Source organism: Drosophila subobscura, chromosome O (assembly GCF_008121235.1).
Source record: "Drosophila subobscura isolate 14011-0131.10 chromosome O, UCBerk_Dsub_1.0, whole genome shotgun sequence".
Classification (NCBI taxonomy): domain Eukaryota; kingdom Metazoa; phylum Arthropoda; class Insecta; order Diptera; family Drosophilidae; genus Drosophila; species Drosophila subobscura.
In genome coordinates, this window is record NC_048533.1 from 1,031,423 (window position 1) to 1,050,699 (window position 19,277).

Consider the following 19,277-nt stretch of genomic DNA (forward strand, 5'->3'; position numbering starts at 1 on the left):
CAAGTGAAGTATGCCACTAATTTTACATTTGCGCATTTCAAGTGCGCCACGACCCCCCGCTGGCGACTTGAGAAATAGACGAAGCACTTGACTGCAATTCCGAGTATTTCTCTAAGAGTCAGAGGTGAATGTGAAACACTTAAAGCTTTTGGGAGCGCTCCTTTTCAGCCAGAGGTTTGTTGCATTCATCCCAAAGCGAAACTCCATCACAGGAACAGATTCTCTTAATGTTCTTCATTTTTCCCGCCTAGCGAGCAATTATCCCGCAGGCGATTCTGAAGTGAAATATAAACATACAATCAAAATATACTCTGTGTACCATCATTATGGACATACCTTTCGCCCGAGTTGCCGTCAATCAGACTTTGGTCGTTTGCTCCAAGTCCCAGATCGTCAGCACTGCCTGTTATAACGGCCCGTCCGATTATCTCCGCCACCTCCAGCACTGCATCCACGAACCGGATCTTCGCCCGTCCACTTTCATCAACGCGTAGATTGTCTAGTCCGCCAGCGTGCCGTTCTGCCGTGACGCGACTGACGCGGATTATAATGGTCGCCAACAGAGGCGCACCCCAGGGAAACATCGCCACTTTCGTGTATGTGGAAGCCTTTCGCCCAGGCCAACTACTGGACCTAAACCGTACAACGTGACAGGCGTTCGGTCACCTCTGACCACAACTGCCGACTCTTTCGCCCAGGCCTCAAATCGATGCACCTCTGACCACGGACTCTCAGTCTAAACGATCATACGTCCCAATATCAAGTCGACATCCACTTCACCCAAACCATCCAGAGCCTTTCGCAGTGTGTTTGCATAGGCTTCGTACTCCTTTTTCATCTGAACTGCAAATTCAATCCACTCTTTAAAATGAGCGCATGTCTTCTCCGCCAATAATTACCTTAACAGAGCCCATTTTTGATCCAATGCACAAAGTGCCGGCTAACAGTGAATAAATGAATAATGTTAGACAAAGTTTAACTTTTTATACCCGGTACTCGAGAAGTAAATAGGGTATATTGCATAATGTATGCAGAATAACTGATGTTCATATGTAAATCAGAGAAGGAAACGTTTCCGAGACATGGCTCTATCGACTCGGCTATTGATGCTGATCAATAATATATAAACTTTATGTGGTCGGAAACGTTTCCTTCTGTGCGTTACATACAAGCGTTATTCGCACAAATACAATATACCCTATTTACTCTTCGAGTACCGGGTATAAAAACGCCATTCCGTAGGGACTGACCATATCTATCAGATCACCGAATTGGGATTAGATTGGATCATTATTATAGCCACAATGAAGAAACTAATTTGCAGTGGCTAAACCCACCCCGTCCCGCAGCTTATATTTGTTTTTTACACATTCTCTCACACTCTGCCTCGCGCAATGTGTGGCTCTAGGGACGGGGGGGCGAGCTTAAAGGGCGTGTTGAAGTGAGAAGTGATCTAGATGGAGATGTAGATGACATATGTACATACATATAAAGAATTTAAAATATGAAAAAAACCACTTTGGTACAGATGTCCTACTGAGTACTGGGTATAAAGGTTTTGACGCGTAAGAAGCGTACCACCCGTCCCTTCTCGTTTTTATACCCGGTACTCGAAGAGTAAATAGGGTATATTGTATTTGTGCACAAAGTGAATGTATGTAACGCACAGAAGGAAACGTTTCCGACCCCATAAAGTATATATATTCTTGATCAGCATCAATAGCCGAGTCTATGTCTGTCTGTCTGTCTGTCTGTCCGTCTGTCCGTCCGTCTTGTTGAGCGCCTGGATCTCAGAGACCATAAAAGCTAGAGCCACCAAATTTTGCATCCATACTTCTGTGTGCTCACACTGTTACAAGTGTATTTCAAAAAAGAGCCACGCCCCCTTCCGCCTCCGCAAAAGGGCGAAAACCTCCCAAATCTACAATTTTGAAGATAGCAGAAAACTAAAAACGCCATTCCGTAGGGAATGACCATATCTATCAGATCACCAAATTGGGGCATTATTGGAGCTTTATTATAGCCACAATGAAGAAATTAATTAGCAGTGGCCAAACCCACCCCGTTCCGCAGCTTATATTTGCCGCTGGCTCTGCCTCTGCCGCAGGCTCTGCCTCTGCCGCTGGCTCTGCCTCTGCCGCTGGCTCTGCCTCTGCCGCTGGCTCTGCCTCTGCCGTGAGTCTGCAGTGTGTGGGTCTAGGGAAGGGGGGCGAGCTAAAGGAGCGTGTTGGTGTGAGAAGTGTTGTAGATGTAGATGACAGATGAAGAAAAAATGTTAAATTTGGCAAAACACCGCTAAGGTGCAGATGTAGTACTGAGTGCCGGGTATAAAAGTTGTGACGCGTAAGAAGCGTCTCACACGTCTCTTCTCGTTTGTTCTCTTATCTTCAAAATTGTGGATACAGCAGCTTTTCGCTTTTGAAAAACATTTTTTAATTTAATTAACATAATAATAAATAATAATATTTAATAAACAGTCTCTGTATGCGCTCTCTTGCACCGCACCGCGCGGACCTCGGTGAGATAAAGACCTTCAAGTTTGCAAATTTCACTAAGTAGCTCACATTATGGCATAATACCAAAATTCAAAGCAGGGCCAAGCGGTTCCAAAGTTCGGGACGTTGCAGGGGCAAAGAAACCGGCACATGTCCTCAGATAACTGTAATACGATGGTTATACATACATACAACCCACAGCCTAGGGTTTGCTTTTATTTACAGAGGCAACATTGTAATTTACAAAAATGGTAACGAATAAATTCAAATATGTGGAAGCATATATGTATATGTATATGTATATAGATGTGTGTATTTAACCTACTTGGGTGTTACATCTATAGAGGAAAATGGGGGAGAAGGAGGTTTATTTGTTTTTGTTGATACGAACAAATTTGGCCAAATATTTTAATATTTTATTTAATATTTTAATTTCCTGGTGACTTTTGCAATCAATTTTTTTGGCAGAGCGCGTACCGCAGGTGGTGAATGGTGTGGTCATTCAGGTGCGAGAGCTGAAGCAATCAACGTGAAGGGCGAAGTACTATAAAAAAACATTAGCATTATCAGGTGGGTCCACTGTGACGCCCATCTACACAATGTCCCCATGCTGGCGCTCTCTTTCACGGGCCGCTGCTGCGGCTACACGGGATGCTTGGGCCACAGGCGGCTGCTGTGGCTGCTGTTGCTGACGTGCTCCGCCGGCAGGATTATTGGTGTTGCGATGCATGAAATTTCGTATATTTTCTTCAGTGTAGTCCACGATGCGACGCTTCTTCCGGCGCGCATATTGCTTCTGCTTCAAATAAATTTTTAGGATGCCCTTGACCGTTATGAAGGTAAGACCCCCTAGTAGCGTGCGATGTAACGTATTGTCCACAGAGTCGAAGAGAATGCGACCCACAATGGACGAGATGGTGGGCAAAAGAAGAGCGCCGCAGAAAACACGCGTTGCAGAAACTGGATCCGACAGAGCAGGAGTGGCCGGATTGCTGTTTACTGGCTGCTCCTCCTGGGTACTGCGGAATTAATAAACGAACGAATTAATGCTGTGAGTTTCAAAGGACTGTAGTTCTCTTACAGGCTCGGATAGATGAGGTTCACAAATGGAAATTTGCGCACCACGGTGCCGCGGTTGCGAATCAGACGCAGCAGAGCATCCTCCCAGCGAATTAAACGGCCAAGCACCAGACCAACTGGAATGGCTGGCAACCCGATTAAAAGAACGAGCGGATCGCCCGCCTCCATTATGGACATGCCGTGCTCATGACCCACAATCTGTGGTAAGAAATGCGTTTTTTAAGTAATCTTGATGACCAAAAATTGAGTTAGTGCTTGCCTGTAGAAATGTTACTGCCCCGTAGGTAACTGCTGTCCAATATAGCGAGCCCACAAAGAAACCAGCGGCCAGGAATGGACTCAGGCGTTTAATCATATTATCCATAGCCTCCAACGCTCCACAGAGTTTTCCCATTTGTGGGAGCACAATTATGTATTCCGTTTGACACTGAGGGCAGGATACGGTGCGCAACGGATTTCCCTTCTGAGTTTTTTCATCGATCCAGCGATATAGGCAGCTCTGATGCACCCACTTGGTAGTACCACGACACTGGCACGGCTTCACCCAGGCAGCCAAACGGTTGTCCTCGTCAGTAGCAAAGCAAATCCAACAACAACGCTCCGATTCCGGGTTCTCTCCCCCCACCAAAACGGTTGTGGATGTTGTGGCATTTGTCGGTGCTTTATCCTTATTTTCGGGGGTGGAGACATGGGCGTCCCCTGATCCTAGAGCAGGGGTAAATATAAGAGTTGTGTGGTCTTCTGCTGACTTGACTGGGGTTACGGGCGGCGGCGAGCTAACATCGGTATTTACGTCAGTTGCAGTCGCATCATCGGCAGTGGGCGCTGCCGCATTGTCAGCCATTTCGCTGCAAATGTCACACCACATACTGTTTGTGTTAAATGTCTGCACTCGAGTTTGACCTCTTCGATTTAGCTTACTTTGCGTGCGTACCGCGGCCTCTCGTGTTGCTTCGTCTCTTTTCCCTGCACGGGGTACTTTCAGCCGGGTATTGTTGAAGGTACGAAAGGCTGAATTTTTAGCTGTAAAACAAAACTAAAGCGAAACCAAAATAATTTGTTGATACATATCTACTTCCGATTAATTTTTGTGAGACCAAGTACTATTTGGTATTTAATTCTCCACGGCGTCAGTGCTGCCAGTTCAGCTATTTAATCGCTAAGACTGGCTCCTTTGAAATTTTGTCTGCTGGGAAATTAAACTGTTAAACTGCTGTTAAAATTAACTCTATCGATGATAATTTAATTGTCCTTTCCAAGGGCGTGCATTGGGCCCGTCGAAAGTGTTTCCTCACAGGTGAGCATTGTAAACTGCAATCTCGGAATGGGATGGATGTTTTAATTTTATCATATGACTTGAATTTTATCTACAGTCTTTCCGGTTTGTGCTATGAGTAGACGGCGACTGGTCACATTATAGCTGTGACGTCGTCCCATCGCAATTTTTAAAATATTAAGGGGCTCTTTGAAAATGTGGAAGTGATATTCAATTTTAGTATCCCTTTACGTACATCAGATAGGACTTTTCTGATTACGCTATATCCATTGTGAAATATATATCATATATTTTCCATTCGAAATTCTATGGAATCTACATAGCAATTATTGCGACTATACTCTTATGTTATATTATTTTGCATGGAGTACATTAAAATTATAACAAGGAAAAGAATATTCCGCTGCCAAAGCCCCAATGAACCTCGTTGACTAAAAGCTCCTATTAATAGAAAGATCCTTGTAGCTCTCCATCGCCATTCATGTCAAAGATGCAGCTGGAACTCGTGTTAGTCCAGCTCATTGTTGACGTTCTGACTTCTCGCTGGCGTGCTCTGATCTTCCGCCTCCTCCTCGTCAAAGCCTTGCATCAGACGACTGAAAATGTCGCCGAACATCCCACCCAATCCGGGAGGGCCGGCTTGGGTCTCCGGCTGCTCGTCAAAGTAGACGACTCCAATTTTCGTTGAGTACTTTAAGAACGACGTATCGCGCTTTAGAGACGGATCGTAGAGCTTTTGCAAAGCTCGGAAGCCCGTCACACTCTTCGTGTCGATCAAGCGAAACAGAAAGTACAAAAAGTTTACCAGTGGCTCCTGGTAGGGAAACTCGTGTTTAAGTATCTTAGGGTGGTAGCGTGTGTACTCAGTGAACGTCTCCTCGGCGGATTTTCGATCCTTTAGCGACAGTTGCTGAAGAACTGCTTGTACAAGAAACAAATCCACCTCGCTTTGGAAGCCTCTGCTCTGGCTGATTTCAATCAAAACTCGACCACAAAGGCTGCCGTCCTGACAGAGCAGATAGTGGTGACGTGCCGCCTCTATGTTGCCCTCCGTCCAAAAAACGTGAGCAATGAGCTTGTGCAGGACCGGGTGGCCGTACTGTCCGTGCAAAGAAGTGCTCCATTTGATGGCGCGTTGCTGGAATGACAATGCAATTAGAATTTATTTTAGTGGAACACCTCATTACTTACAATCAGTGTCTCACGCTCAACTGTGCCCGAGCTAAGGCCTCGGATGAGGGCGCCCAAGCGAGGCACCCACAGGAAGTTGTCGGTATCCTCAGGCTGTGGCCCCATCTTCTCGAGTGTATCTACCAATAAGAGACAGAGGTCCGCGGCGCTGCCCTCCTGCTCCTTGGCTATCAGCTTCTGCGCTCCGTCAAAAAGCAAGTCCAGGCAGTCCTGGTAGCGTTTCTGCGCCGTGTAACGAAAATATAACGTCCTGTACATCATGTGGGCTTCGTAGAACTCCCCCCCGGCCAAAGAATGGGACAACTTGGCAAGTACACGACCAACACCACGCTGGCCCGTGGAGTTGGAAGTCGAGCTGCTGCTGGCAATCTCGGCGGTGGTCATTGTGTATAGCGTATGCGGCACTGGACTTTTAGGCAATTTCTTGGTGATTTTCAAGTCTAATTTTATAATTCTATAATTTTATATTTATATGTATATACGTACATCCCGATGAATAGATTATCGAAACCGATTTGCCCGACGACACAACCCTTACATGCTCGCTGTGAATGTCAAGACTAGTCTATGGAAGAAGAAGCAAGGCAACAGTGGAATCAACTAAACTAACTACACAAAAATCAAAAGCAATTTTTTAACTTTCGAAAATAAATGGACAATGAGCCGAAGAAAAGCGATACTGGAGAAGACGAGACCGCCAGTGGGACCCTTGCGGTCAGTAGTGGTAGCTTTGCCCCCAATCGTTGGGTCAAACTGAATGTGGGCGGTCAGATATATACTACCACTATTGACACTCTATGCTCCAGGGAGCCGGACTCTATGCTAGCGCGAATGTTTCTGCAGGATGGCAGCATGAAGCCCAGCGAAAAGGATGAGCAGGGTGCCTATTTGATAGACCGAAGTCCGCGCTACTTTGAGCCTATAATAAATTATTTGCGGCATGGCCAATTTGTGTGTGACGCCAACGTTAGCGTGATTGGAGTTCTAGAGGAAGCGCGGTTCTTTGGCATTTACTCGCTGATAGCGCATTTGGAGGAGCGACTAGGCCAGCAGGAGGAGCCGCAAAGCGACAGACCTCTTACTAGAATGGATGTTATAAAGGCCATCATACAAACCTCCGTCATAACGGAGCTGCGTTTCCAGGGAGTCAATCTGTCTGGAGCTGATTTACGAAAGCTGGATTTTCGGAACATTAACTTTAAGGTGAGTGCTGCCAAGTGAGATCCTTCTTAATTCTTCTTACGCTACACCATCCAACAGTACGCGAACATGTCGCACTGCAACCTTTCACACACCAACCTCAACTATTGTTGTCTGGAGCGAGCGGATCTACAGTATGCGAACCTAGAATGCGCGCAATTGGTTTCGGTGCGAGGCCTTTGCGCCAACATGGTAAGACACCAGTAAATGATATAAGGAATTGCTGGCTTAAGACATATCACTCTCGATTCAGGAAGGGGCCAACCTACGCGGGTGCAACTTTGAGGATCCTACAGGCGTGCGTACCAATCTGGAGGGCGTTAATCTGAAAAGCGCCTGTTTGGAGAGCAGTAACATGGCGGGTGTCAATTTGCGAGTGGCCAACCTAAAGAATGCCAACATGAAGAACTGCAATCTACGTGCCGCCGTTCTAGCCGGAGCAGACTTGGAACGGTGCAACCTGTCCGGCAGCGATCTCCAGGAAGCGAACCTGAGAGGAGCGAACCTAAAGGATGCCGAATTGACGTTAATGGTGACCCCCTTGCACATGTCGCAAGCCATACGTTGACGAATGGAAGTCTTTTTTTAATTTTTTTGTTTTTAGCTACATAGAAGGGACAATACCGTGTGCAATTACATATCTCCTTTGAGCTCTAAATTATTGAAACAGATTACGTTATAAAAATAATGTTTGTAAATAATTTAAGCCTAGTCCCTTAAATAAACAGTATTAAGATTACATTTCAAATGTCAATTGTATTGTTTAATACAGCACTTTAATAGATTTAGAGGTCACAAATAATAGTTTTAAAGTCGAAGAAAGCGAATCCAGCAACCATTCTCACATCCCTAGTTCCTACCTAAAATTAATTTCTGCGGAGAATTGAATACACGCATTTCAATCGATTATCCTACTCGACATAATCGAACTTTTTTTTCTCAAGGAACCAAACCGAATTTTTTTTTGGATAGATTTGGGGCATGAATAAATTTTAATGACTTATGGTTTTTTCAATGGCTGACATTTATTTGTAATAAATTAAAATTAACTGGTATTTTTTGTTATTCTATTTTCAGAGTTAGCAGTTCCTTTTTCACATAACTTATGTATCTTAGATCTGGTTGAAAAGAAAATGGCCCTTTTAAAAAGCGAATTGATGCAGCTCAACAATTTGTGGTTTAAGTTTACCGTCTGGGAAATATTAAGCTTGCAAATGAAAAAAAATTAATTTCTGTGAGGTTTTCTTAAAGTTTAAAAACTTAGGATAAGTCGAAAAATTTAGTCCTGTGTCCTCTTAATGTTTTGTGTATAGGTGAATAAATTTGGCGTCGTTAAAGATATTGCTGATTAAAATCTATGGAGAGCAGTCTGATTTAAAATGAGACTACAGCTCGGACCTTGGATCTCGAAGCGGAAAAAGTGTGTCCAGCTCTAGTGTTACCAGTAGCAGTACCAATGCACACATAAAAAAGAGAAGGGGCGTGTGAGACGCTTCTTACGCGTCACAACTTTTATACCCAGTCCTCAGTTAGTATATCTGTCCTTATTGCTTTTTTCGAATTTTACATTTGACATTTTACATTTTTTCTACAAATGTACAAACGCTCTTTTAGCTCGCCCCCTCCCCTAGTGCCGCACACTACACGAAGCAGAGTGTGGAATGAGAGAATGTGCAAAAAATAAAAGGGGGGCGGTGCGAAATTTTGAAATATGGATTCAAAACTTGGTTGTCATCTACATCTACATTACTTCTCACACCAACACGCCCTTTTTAAAGAAAATACAATATCAAAATGCGTAACGCCATAAGATTTGTTAGCAGACCAATTTTTCTAATACAGTACACTGGATGGTACTGTATATGTAAATATGTATAAATAGTCGTCAAGGTTCTCCTTTTCCGAGATCTTGAATACGCCAGTTCGCAGAGGTTAAATGAGTCGAAAATCCACGATAGTTTGAAATTTTAATATCAGATATATGTTATTTGCTAATATATGTTTTAAATAGGTTTTAACCGTCCTGTAATTCAGAGACTATAAGAGGTAGAGGCACCAAATTTTGTGACTGAATCGCACTGAATCAAGTTTGTTTCAAAATTTAGCCACGCTTCCTTACGCCCGCAAAAAGGTCGAAAATCTCTTATATCCGCAATTTTGAAGATAAGAGAAAACTATAAATGCAGTTCTGTAGGGAATGACCATATTCATTAGGATTAGATTGGATCATTATTATATCCAGAATGAAGAATTTAATTTGCAATGGGGGAGGGTGGCGAGCTAAAAGGGCAAAGACAATATAATAATAAGATGAATAACAATCATACATTGAATTGGCAGACTGCAAGCTGCATGGCGGTAAACCATCAGAACACCCTCTTCGTCCAATAAGTTTTGAATACCATAACGGGAGCCTGAAAGAGAAGTGGGATTAATAGGTACTTCCAGTCAATTTCCGTTTGATAAATGTGTTACCACTCTAGACCTCAACCATGTCACCGCTTTTTAAAGTGCGGCGATCATCTTCCTCCATTCCTCCAATGCACTATGGGTAAAAAGCCCGTTTTTTTTGCATTAACCAAACTAAAAGAGCTAGAGCTCTATAAATTGGCATGAATGTTCGTTAGACTAAAGTAAAATTTCGGAAAAAAAATGTAGTCATTTGGACCCCGCCTTCCTCCCGCCCCCATTAAAACAGGAACCCATTTACGTCGTATTTATTATAAAAAAAGGTATTCAAAGGATTAATTATGATAAAAGATCCTTTAAAACATTTTAGAACTTTTAAAAAATACATTTGATTGAATGATTGTTTGGTTAAAAGTAATTTGATTGGAATCGCTCCAACGTACAATTGAATTTCGCTTAGTACTTGTTTAACTAAGCATTAAATTGGCTAATTTTCGTTTGAATTGTAATAGTTTCATCTTTAGTTAGTCAGTTTTAGTCAATACTCTTTATTTTACAATATTTTATTGCGTCTGCTCCACGAATGTTATGAGTGAACTCATAAGCATCTGCAAAATTTAAAATTTTTCGAAACGGGGCAAAAAGCATTATCACCACGTGATTCTATAATATTTGGTTAATAACAAGTAACTTGAACTTCTGTGCTGTGCTGTGCAAAAGAAATATTCCACAGAAAACACGTGCAATTGTTAGTACCAAGCTAAAAAGACACACGAAAAAAACATTGGACAATTATAAAACTACACACAACTATACAAAAACATGTATTAACAATTAATTTAAATATCTCGACCTGTTATTTCCATATTTTTACTTGTATATAAACTTTGTAATCGAGCTACAGTTACAGCTGCAAGTTTCTCAATTTTTCCCGCGCTTTTTTACAAGTAAAAGCATCTCAAAATCAGCCGACTTTGAAAGCACGCAAAAATCATATGGTACTAGGTAAAAATCTTTTAAAACCAGTTGTGTTCTATCTGGATATTTAGGAATCAGAGAAGTAAAGTTGAATTCAAATATTTTACCTAAAAAAATTACATAATTGCCAAAAATTCGGGCTTCTTACCCATAGTGCAATGTACAAACGGCAGTGAAGTTTATACTATTCAATAGGCATAAATGAGACGTAAATACAAATATTTTTTTTTGTTATTTAATCGCTACAGCGAAAATGGATGGTCGCACGACGATGAGTCCGCATTGACCAGGTACTTCAGTTTATGTTGAGGAAATTTTAGAAAACAAATATTTGACTAAAAATTTTGAACTCAAAAAAGTGTTGTTTTCCGAACTGTTTATTTTGCCAATAAATATCAGTAAATTTTCGATAGATATTTTATCAATCATTTTCTCTCTCAATTTCATCTTTACAACAATCAAGTTCATTCCTTTTTTCTCAAAATCCACCATGGAGAATAATGTCGCCCGAGGCTTTGTGCAATATACAGAAAAAGAAAACTAATTGTTAATGTTATAGCGCAGTACTCACGTAAGTAAGCACGTTTGCTAGCAAACTGTACAATATATTTTGCTGGCGGCAGAGTGTGAACAGAAGTGAAAACCACATGCCGTACGGTTACACTTCTCAGAAAGCCGTTTGGCTTTGTTTACTTTTTGAAAATGTGTGAAAAGTGAATAAAAGGTTAATAAAAACAATGAAACAAAAATGTGGGATTTAGAGGGATTGGCGGCTCTTGCATTAGCGGAGGGGAGGAAAATCAACAAAATAAGAGGCGACTTCATTGGTTAAGCCCATATTTGCAGGAAAGCAACCAGGAGGGCCGTGTGTCCATACATGTGAGTAGTATAAGTATGGAATATGTGTAAGGAACCCATCTAACAATACCCTTTTCACATTCTGCAGTTTGAAAATATGACTCAAAGTCCATGAGTATTCTTTGGCATATGTCTGGGATTAACACCTGCTGCCTTCTTGGATTGATGGAGCAACAAGGCCGTGTCAAGGAATATTTGCGCCCGTGGCGAAGTTGTAAAACGTTGCCCCCAAGCACCCTTCATATTCAAAAGTTGATAGTTTCGAGTCCAAATCGTCACCTTGGCCCCTTCACGGAACGACCCTGTAGAGCAGTACTTGGTCCCAAAAGGAAAACATCTTAAAACATTTGGTTAACAGCCCAGTCGGGTCTGTGTCTTGAAAAGCAACTGGCGTTCAAATAAGTTAGACAACTTAAAAATGCAAATAAATTCAATATAATCTCAATCTATAATAATTGTTTCCTTTTTTTGCCGTTTGATGGCCTCAAGCTCGTTGAGAAGCACGGTGGTCATTTAACTTTCAACTTCATCGGCATTGTTGCCTCCATTTGATTGAGACTTTACTCTCTGTTTGCTAGGAACCCTCTCGGAATATAAAACAAATCTATATTTGTCGAGCTGCTAGCAACATACCAACGAATACCACATAAATACTATCATTACCACACAAATACTATCAATACCACAAAATACTATCGGCTGACTTTCTAGATTTAATCGGGCAGTTTTGTTGTCGATCTGTGTACTGCCTGGCGTACAGCCGCTAGAAAGTAACTTGTGCGCGACATTTCTTATCGGTTCCATACGAATACCATCCCTGATTTTTCGATCTGAGTACTAGGCTTTAATTAGGGTTGTCAAATATTTTAAAAATATCATATCAATGATATTTTTTTTTATTTTAAATATCAAAATGATATTAAATATATCACTGAAAAAATATCGATATATTCGATATTTTGATATTTTTTTGGTTGTATGTATTTGTTGAAATTCGATTCCGCGATGCAGAAATACATAGTTGCCATATAGAAATCAGACCCTTGCATTTGTTTATAGCATCTTTTATTCTTATTTCAGTCTGACAATTGTTTATAACATTACCATAGTTCGTCTTACATTTACATATAATACTCTCATAACTTTTATTCTTTTTCCTTACCTATCAAGGAAGCATCCAAAACTCTTTTTTAAGGATTTCAAAAACACCCTTTCTTTGATATGCTTATCAGTCATGCGACTGCACGTGTCACATACCACACAATTAATAGCTGTTCTGGTACTTCAGTTTATGTTGAATATTATAAAAAAGTTACTGACAATTTTGAACTCAAAAAAGAAGGGACGTGTGAGACGCTTCTTACGCGTCACAACTTTTATACCCGGCACTCAGTACTACATCTGTACATTAGCGGTTATTTGTCAAATTTTAAATTTTTTCTTCATCTGTCATCTACATCTACAACACTTCTCACACCAACACGCTCCTTTAGCTCGCCCCCCTTCCCTAGACCCACACACTGCAGACTCACGGCAGAGTCAGAGCCAGCGGCAGAGGCAGAGCCAGCGGCAGACGGCCAGTGTTTTGCCATAAGCTGCGGGACGGGGTGGGTTTGGCCACTGAAAATTAATTTTTTCATTGTAGCTATAATAATGATCCAATCGGATCCCAATTTGGTGATCTGATAGATATGGTCATTCCCTACGGAATGGCGTTTTTGGTTTTCTGCTATCTTCAAAATTGTAGATTTGGGAGGTTTTCGCCCTTTTGCGGAGGCGGAATGGGGCGTGGCTCATTTTTTAAATACACTTGTAACAGTGTGAGCACACAGAAGTATGGATGCAAAATTTGGTGGCTCTAGCTTTTATGGTCTCTGAGATCCAGGCGCTCAACAAGACGGACGGACAGACGGACGGACAGACAGACATGGCTCAATCGACTCGGCTATTGATGCTGATCAAGAATATATATACTTTATGGGGTCGGAGACGTTTCCTTCTGTGCGTTACATACATTCACTTTGTGCACAAATACAATATACCGTATTTACTCTTCGAGTACCGGGTATAAAAAGAGTTGTTTGCCGAACGAACACCAGAAAAATGAGGAAAATGATTTGAGACTACGGTGTATTTACGGTATATTTTAAGGATTCAATGGTATATTTCGGTATACTTACGAGGCCCCGACGGTATGTTTTATCGATAGTTCCGCTGGAAACGTGGTTTGTTGGAAGCAGCCGGAGAAAGACGACGTTGCCGTGTAACTTGTGTTCAGTGAAAAAAAAAATTGTTGAGAAAAAAAACTAAGGAAAAACAGTTTAAGTACACAATTTATAAACGAATTACTATGGAAAATCCAAGCAACGCAGATACCGCTGCAGCCGCCGCGGAAAATGGCGCTAACACAGCCCAGGAGGTATCGTCGACAAGTAAGTATTCTCCGTCAGGGTGACAAAGTAGAACAGAAAACTTGCATATATGTATTTTGCGCGAGTGTGAGAATGTTATCATAAATATTCTGCGCCGTGTTCGTATATGTGTTAAGTTAGTGCATTGCTCTGTGTTTAAAAGGGATCAATTCCATAATAGTAGCGGAGCGGGCTGCCCAAAGCGAATATTTTTCTCTTTTCTCACTCCCCCCTTTTACAATCGGCCATTTTACATACAGTGCACAAAAAAGTTGTCAAAAATTCCGCCATATTTCTTTCTATGCGGCTCTTGCGGTAAATGAGTTGTCAAATTCACGAAACGAAACTGTAAATCAAAGGGAATCACTGATGAATAAGGATGAGAGTAGGGAGATGACAAAACATGCCCGCTTTTTTCATGACGGTCGGTGGTATTAGTTTTTGTTGTTGATAGTAATTACGTCATCGTGGCGCGCATTCTTATTACTGAGTGGTGCCCGCAAATACATAGTACACAGTGAATCATTTTCGGCAAACATTTTCACTGTTCTCTTGCCTGATCTGTGTTCTGGGTAGTGTTCACCCCGTGCTAATGTCATTCTTGTCGCCTGTCGGTATCCCCCTTCCCATACTCGCACACAAGCACACATCACTACTCTCACACATATACATATGTATATTAATTGAGAAATTCGCGTTTTGATGCGCTCATCGCCAAGAAATGTTTAGTGCGTGTGTGTGTGCCTGTATGTGTGATAGAGCGCTGCCAACTTTATTGGTCATGCGTCAACATCGATATTTAAATGCTCTAAAATTGAATTTTCAAACACGCACACCCAATTCTTTTCTGCACACATTTATGAACATGCATTCTAGTATATTCCAGTGCACCAGAATTTGTTTGTAATCATTAATTCTGCACATGCATGCACGTGTGCATGTGTGTGTGTTCGTTCATGGGACAAAAAAATTCAGACATGTGGCAACCCTCGAGAATGTTTCCCATACAGTTTTTTTCGTTAAAACACAGTTCCCCCGCCAGCATTTGAAAGTTTTTGTTTAGGCTAAACTGCTGATATCTGATTGTTGGTCGTGGAAACCGGTTTATCAGCTCCAATATCAGTTGAGTAATATATTTGCCTTCATTCCCGCATAAAACTGACGTGATAAAATGCCTATGCTATGAGCTCGGGTCAGCGATAAGAACAGGCGGCAGCCAGAGCTTTCTGCTTTTTTTTTTTTTTTATTTAGGCATTACTTGAATATGCATCATGAAAATAATATGTTGCACATATTGTTCTCTCCTCAGCTCAGCCCGTGGAGCCCACAAAGCGCTCGCTTCGTGTGCAGACCTGGAAAAAGATTCAGGAGGGCAAGGTTGGCATTGGATTTAACAACATATTCAATCGGATTCCTGCGTTTGTGGATGCCGATAAGGCAGCTGCTTTGCTCATTCAGGAGGAGGAGTTCAAGAAGGCCGGTAAGTGGACTAAGTAAACACCCATGTTCATATACATAACACCTTTTTATGTTGTTCATTCCGCAGAGCACATCAAGGTGAACATCGATCGCGCTCTCCACGACTTTAAGGAGCAGGCTTTGCTTGCTGATAAGTCTGTCTATTTGCCCAGCACCCGCGACTCGTCGGCGCTGTGTCTTAAGGTTGATGTACCAGCCGACGCCACCGAGGAGCAGAAGAAGGAGGCTCTGCGCGTTCAGGATATTCTCAAGTTCCGCACGGAAATAGGACTAGAGAGCAAACTGAAACTAGATCTTGTGGTGATTGGCTCCGTCGTAGTTTCACGCGAGGGCTATAGAATTGGTCGTGGCAATGGGTTTGCGGACCTGGACATTGGTCTGCTCATTGAGTTGGGTGCAATAACACCGGACACAGTGATAGCCACGATTGTGCACGATCTGCAGGTGGTGGACACTCTTCCCTTGGATCTATTTCAGAAGTACGACACACCAGTGGATATTATCGTAACGCCCACCGAAGTCATACGCGTTGCAAAGCGCTTGCCCCGTCCCAATGGTGTTTTCTGGGAGATTTTGTCTGAACGTCGCCTTAAGATCTTGCCCGTGCTGCAGCAGCTTAAGGAGCAAGAAGAGAAATCAGGCAAGACAATTGCATTGAAGTCGGAGGACACTGATGTTGAGCAGCATCAAAACAACAGGCGCCGTCGTGGGCCGTTGCGTCGTCGCTTCCAACGAGGAAACCCAGGACGCACCACCTCACAGACTGACAACGAACAACAGGGCGTAAGTAAAATATTTGATAAATCTGTATAAAGGGTATATGTATATTCTTTTTACTGATGTGTGTTTAACCGATGCAGGAAAATACCCAGAAACGCGCTCCACGCCGTAAGGGTCGTTTCGTCAACCGCCGCAGACGCACAACCAAGGTTAATTTTATGGTAGTTCGTGCCTTGTGGATCACCTGCTTACACTTTAATTTATTTGCAGTCTGAGGGCGATCAGTCTGCAGTTGAGGGAGGTGCCAAGAGTGAGGATCGTAAGTTCGATGAGGGTGGCGCTGGCGAGCGTCGTCAGACGAAGAAGAAAAACCGCGGACCGCGTGACTTTTGCGTTAAGTTGACTAACTTGACCCGTGATATTCGCGTCAAGGATCTGAAGAGTGAGCTTCGCAAGCGCGAATGCAATCCGATGTCAATCGCATGGAAGGGTATGTAGTTCAAAAATCTTTTGAGGAGAACAGTGTCTCTTTACTAACTCTAACGCTTTTCCTGACAGGCCACTTTGGAAAGTGCTTCCTCTACTTTGGCAACCGCAATGGTACTCCCAGCACCCAGGACGATGTCGACAAGGTGTTGAAGTCACTGAACGATCTCTCGCTGACCATCACCACCGGTGGCGAGCCGGCCCCGGCAGTCACAGCTGTTGCTGAGGGTGATGTAGTGAAGTCAGAGCCAGCCGAGTCTGCAGAGCCAGCGCAGACGAAAACCATAAACGTACATGTCGAGCTGATCAAGTTTGGCACCAAGAAGAGTGGTGGCGCTGCCAATGCAGGCGCTGTCGAGGAGGGCAACGATGTCGATGAAGGTGCGCTGAACGGGGCAGAGCCTGCTACTGTAGAGGGCGGAGACGTGAGCGCTTCACGTATCGAGTCTGTGGACACAACCACAGTATAGTATGACCAAGCGCTTAGCGCAGCCACCAAACGGCTGCGGCGGATGTCCGCCGGCAGCGCCACGCATGGAGTTCAACGAAAAAAAGTAACCTTTTGTTTAGAAAAAGCCGAAAAATAACAAACAAAAAATGAACATAAGCCGAACTCCAGACACCCTACATGCATAAACACACACAAACACACACACACAAACAAACACACACACACAAACTTACACTCATCTTCAAAACACACACATACTCCGATCATAATTTTTCAGCTTGTAGTTTCTTCTTCATTCTTCAAAGAACAGCAAAAACAACAAAATTCAAAAGAGAAGAGAAAAACAGATTTTTTAAAGAGAACAGAACACAACACAAATAACTGACGCTTTTCTAAACAATTGCATTTGTTTTTGCTTAAGAAAAACAAAAGAAAAATTCGTTAAACCTTGTAAGCTATTCAACTTAATTGAATCTTTGAAATACTCCTTCCACAAATGCAGAGTGGAACACGATTTCTACACAGAAACAATAATTCACACACTTGCTCTTAACGCTTCTCGAAGTTAATGCTCCCTTTCTTGGGACTTTCTTGATTATTTATCTACATTCTCACACTCGCAACGAGACCCAGCGACCATCTTCCGACCGCACCACACCCCGCAATGCAGTTGAGCTGCTGACGACGGGGTGTGTGAGATGGGAGTGATGGTGGAAAGATGTTAAAATGATATTCGTCACATGTGAAATTAAACTAACCGTGAAAGCCCACAAATGAAATCGAGAGACCGCGGATAGAACCAGAGAAATTAAAAATTATTAACATGTTGCATTTTGCTGATAAATAATATACAGAAGGGGATTAGTTTATTATCGTAATTTGGTTAGTGTTTTGCCACTTTCGACACAAACACCAATCCAATAATAACACCAACCCAAAACTAAAATAAATAACGAGAGATCAACAAGTGCGTGAATACAACAATTATACATACAGAACATAATTATTTACTCTTTTTTATACAAAGAAAGGCATTACAAAAAATATGTGAAACATGAATAAAATATAACTTGAAATAAAAACTTCAAAAAAATCGAAATTACGCTGCCAGTTTGATTGAGCTCTTGCGAACATTCGAAAAGAAAGAGGTAAACCAACCCCGCTTGGTGCAGTGCCTCTTTACATTTATTTTGATTTCAGCTAACATCTAACCACACATACGCACATATGTACATATGTATGTACAAAGGGACTTAGACTTAAGACTTAGATAGATAATATAAATACCCTTAAAGACATCCAATTATAAATTATTCTTAGTTTTATGTGTTATATCTACACGTTCAGCGGAACTTGAAAAAAGGTGCTGGTCGTCCAATCATCGTTCGGTTCGGTGCAGGCTATGTGTTTGGGGCATGGGGCGTTTGGGTGTGTTCGCAGTGAAACCTGTTACGTTGCCATATGATGATACATGTGTACATATATTTTTCATTAGTTCCTTGCGGAGGGAGGGTTCGGGTGACAGTCATAGTTTTTTGACACTACTTTTGTGCCGTGATCGTTGCCTTGTCCAAAGTGTTGTAGAGCTGTGTCGGGGTGGCAGCAATGGCTCCGCCGGCTGTGCCCTGCGGGGAGGGCGTGCGATCTATGAATTCAATGCTGTCACTCTCTTTGCAGGCGGAGCACCTTGAGCTTCTAGATGGTGAATTCGTGACAGCTGGAGCGTGCGCCGTGGTGGGAGTGGAGATCGTGGGGTTTGCTGCATGGCTAATAGACGTGGAAGTGGACGAAGCGGGCTTCTCTTGGATGGGGGCCAAGCTGTTGACTATAGAGTTGGCCATGGCCAACTCGAGCTCCCGCTGCCAGTCGTTCTCTTTCTGTTCCATGTTCCTCCGCTTGAGCTCTTTGTACCGATTGTAGACGATGAACTCTTTGACGAGCACGGTCTCGGGATCGCTGTCTCGTTGTGCTGAGCGCTGTTTGGCTAGACGCTTCTTTTTTTTGTGCAGCGGCCGCGTCTCCACAATCATCTCCTCCAGTTCCAGGCAGGGGTCGCAGTTCAGGTGGTCTTCGGGAGGCTTGAAGATGGGCTTTATTTTCTTCTCGAGCACCTGCTGAAAGTCAATGTTCCTCAGCAACGGGGTCTGATGCAGCTCCTGCTGGGTGCTGATCCTGCCGCCGGGATACGTGGAGAGCAGCTGCAAGAAAGTTGAGATGGGTCTGATACGACAATCAATGGAATG

General features: G+C 42.7%; 6 protein-coding genes across 10 annotated transcripts in view; 2 read left to right on the top strand and 4 right to left on the bottom strand.

The window, feature by feature from the left end:
- Nucleotides 1-247: 247 nt before the first annotated feature.
- On the bottom strand, nucleotides 248-838 carry LOC117898626 (superoxide dismutase [Cu-Zn]-like). Its single transcript, XM_034808182.1, is given in 4 exon segments — nucleotides 248-275; nucleotides 337-522; nucleotides 524-608; nucleotides 751-838. Coding segments are annotated over 4 exon segments (387 nt in total).
- Nucleotides 839-2,683: 1,845 nt separating this feature from the next.
- On the bottom strand, nucleotides 2,684-4,668 carry LOC117897751 (E3 ubiquitin-protein ligase MARCHF5). Its single transcript, XM_034806792.1, has 4 exons — nucleotides 4,497-4,668; nucleotides 3,835-4,423; nucleotides 3,577-3,773; nucleotides 2,684-3,514 (listed from the first exon to the last, which is right to left on the bottom strand). Exons 2-4 carry the CDS (start codon nucleotides 4,417-4,419, stop codon nucleotides 3,088-3,090), a joined length of 1,209 nt encoding a protein of 402 aa, XP_034662683.1. The 5' UTR covers nucleotides 4,420-4,423; nucleotides 4,497-4,668; the 3' UTR covers nucleotides 2,684-3,087.
- Nucleotides 4,669-5,114: 446 nt separating this feature from the next.
- On the bottom strand, nucleotides 5,115-6,553 carry LOC117897430 (Golgi to ER traffic protein 4 homolog). The gene is made up of 2 exons (XM_034806268.1): nucleotides 6,043-6,553; nucleotides 5,115-5,989 (listed from the first exon to the last, which is right to left on the bottom strand). Exons 1-2 carry the CDS (start codon nucleotides 6,424-6,426, stop codon nucleotides 5,360-5,362), a joined length of 1,014 nt encoding a protein of 337 aa, XP_034662159.1. The 5' UTR covers nucleotides 6,427-6,553; the 3' UTR covers nucleotides 5,115-5,359.
- A 48-nt stretch (nucleotides 6,554-6,601) lies between these two features.
- Nucleotides 6,602-7,990, top strand: LOC117897431 (BTB/POZ domain-containing protein KCTD9). The gene is made up of 3 exons (XM_034806269.1): nucleotides 6,602-7,245; nucleotides 7,303-7,434; nucleotides 7,496-7,990. The coding sequence occupies exons 1-3, from the start codon at nucleotides 6,694-6,696 to the stop codon at nucleotides 7,808-7,810; spliced, it is 999 nt and encodes a 332-aa protein (XP_034662160.1). The 5' UTR covers nucleotides 6,602-6,693; the 3' UTR covers nucleotides 7,811-7,990.
- Nucleotides 7,991-13,704: 5,714 nt separating this feature from the next.
- On the top strand, nucleotides 13,705-17,343 carry LOC117896134 (methenyltetrahydrofolate synthase domain-containing protein). The gene is made up of 6 exons (XM_034804200.1): nucleotides 13,705-13,919; nucleotides 15,208-15,378; nucleotides 15,445-16,160; nucleotides 16,238-16,306; nucleotides 16,368-16,587; nucleotides 16,656-17,343. Exons 1-6 carry the CDS (start codon nucleotides 13,838-13,840, stop codon nucleotides 17,051-17,053), a joined length of 1,656 nt encoding a protein of 551 aa, XP_034660091.1. The 5' UTR covers nucleotides 13,705-13,837; the 3' UTR covers nucleotides 17,054-17,343.
- Nucleotides 17,344-17,626: 283 nt separating this feature from the next.
- Nucleotides 17,627-19,277, bottom strand: part of LOC117896135 (serine/threonine-protein kinase 32A-like) — a 30,218-nt gene continuing 28,567 nt past the window's right edge. For all 5 annotated transcript variants that reach the window (XM_034804205.1, XM_034804204.1, XM_034804203.1 and 2 more), the window contains one exon: nucleotides 17,627-19,232. In XM_034804205.1, coding sequence (XP_034660096.1) covers nucleotides 18,576-19,232 — 657 coding nt within the window. In that variant the 3' untranslated portion in view covers nucleotides 17,627-18,575. The remainder of the gene's footprint in view (nucleotides 19,233-19,277) is intronic.

Bases quoted from the DNA above. Each gene is read 5' to 3' on its own strand.
- LOC117897751 (XM_034806792.1), bottom strand. From the start codon at position 4,419: ATGGCTGACAATGCGGCAGCGCCCACTGCCGATGATGCGACTGCAACT. The intron at 3,774-3,834 runs GCAAGCACTAAC...TTCTTACCACAG, and splicing joins GGGCAGTAACATTTCTACAG to ATTGTGGGTCATGAGCACGG. The intron at 3,515-3,576 runs GTAAGAGAACTA...TTAATTCCGCAG, and splicing joins AACCTCATCTATCCGAGCCT to TACCCAGGAGGAGCAGCCAG.
- LOC117897430 (XM_034806268.1), bottom strand. From the start codon at position 6,426: ATGACCACCGCCGAGATTGCCAGCAGCAGCTCGACTTCCAACTCCACG. The intron at 5,990-6,042 runs GTAAGTAATGAG...TTGTCATTCCAG, and splicing joins TTGAGCGTGAGACACTGATT to CAACGCGCCATCAAATGGAG.
- LOC117897431 (XM_034806269.1), top strand. From the start codon at position 6,694: ATGGACAATGAGCCGAAGAAAAGCGATACTGGAGAAGACGAGACCGCC. The intron at 7,246-7,302 runs GTGAGTGCTGCC...ACCATCCAACAG, and splicing joins TTCGGAACATTAACTTTAAG to TACGCGAACATGTCGCACTG. The intron at 7,435-7,495 runs GTAAGACACCAG...CTCTCGATTCAG, and splicing joins GAGGCCTTTGCGCCAACATG to GAAGGGGCCAACCTACGCGG.
- LOC117896134 (XM_034804200.1), top strand. From the start codon at position 13,838: ATGGAAAATCCAAGCAACGCAGATACCGCTGCAGCCGCCGCGGAAAAT. The intron at 16,161-16,237 runs GTAAGTAAAATA...TAACCGATGCAG, and splicing joins CTGACAACGAACAACAGGGC to GAAAATACCCAGAAACGCGC. The intron at 16,588-16,655 runs GTATGTAGTTCA...TTTTCCTGACAG, and splicing joins GATGTCAATCGCATGGAAGG to GCCACTTTGGAAAGTGCTTC.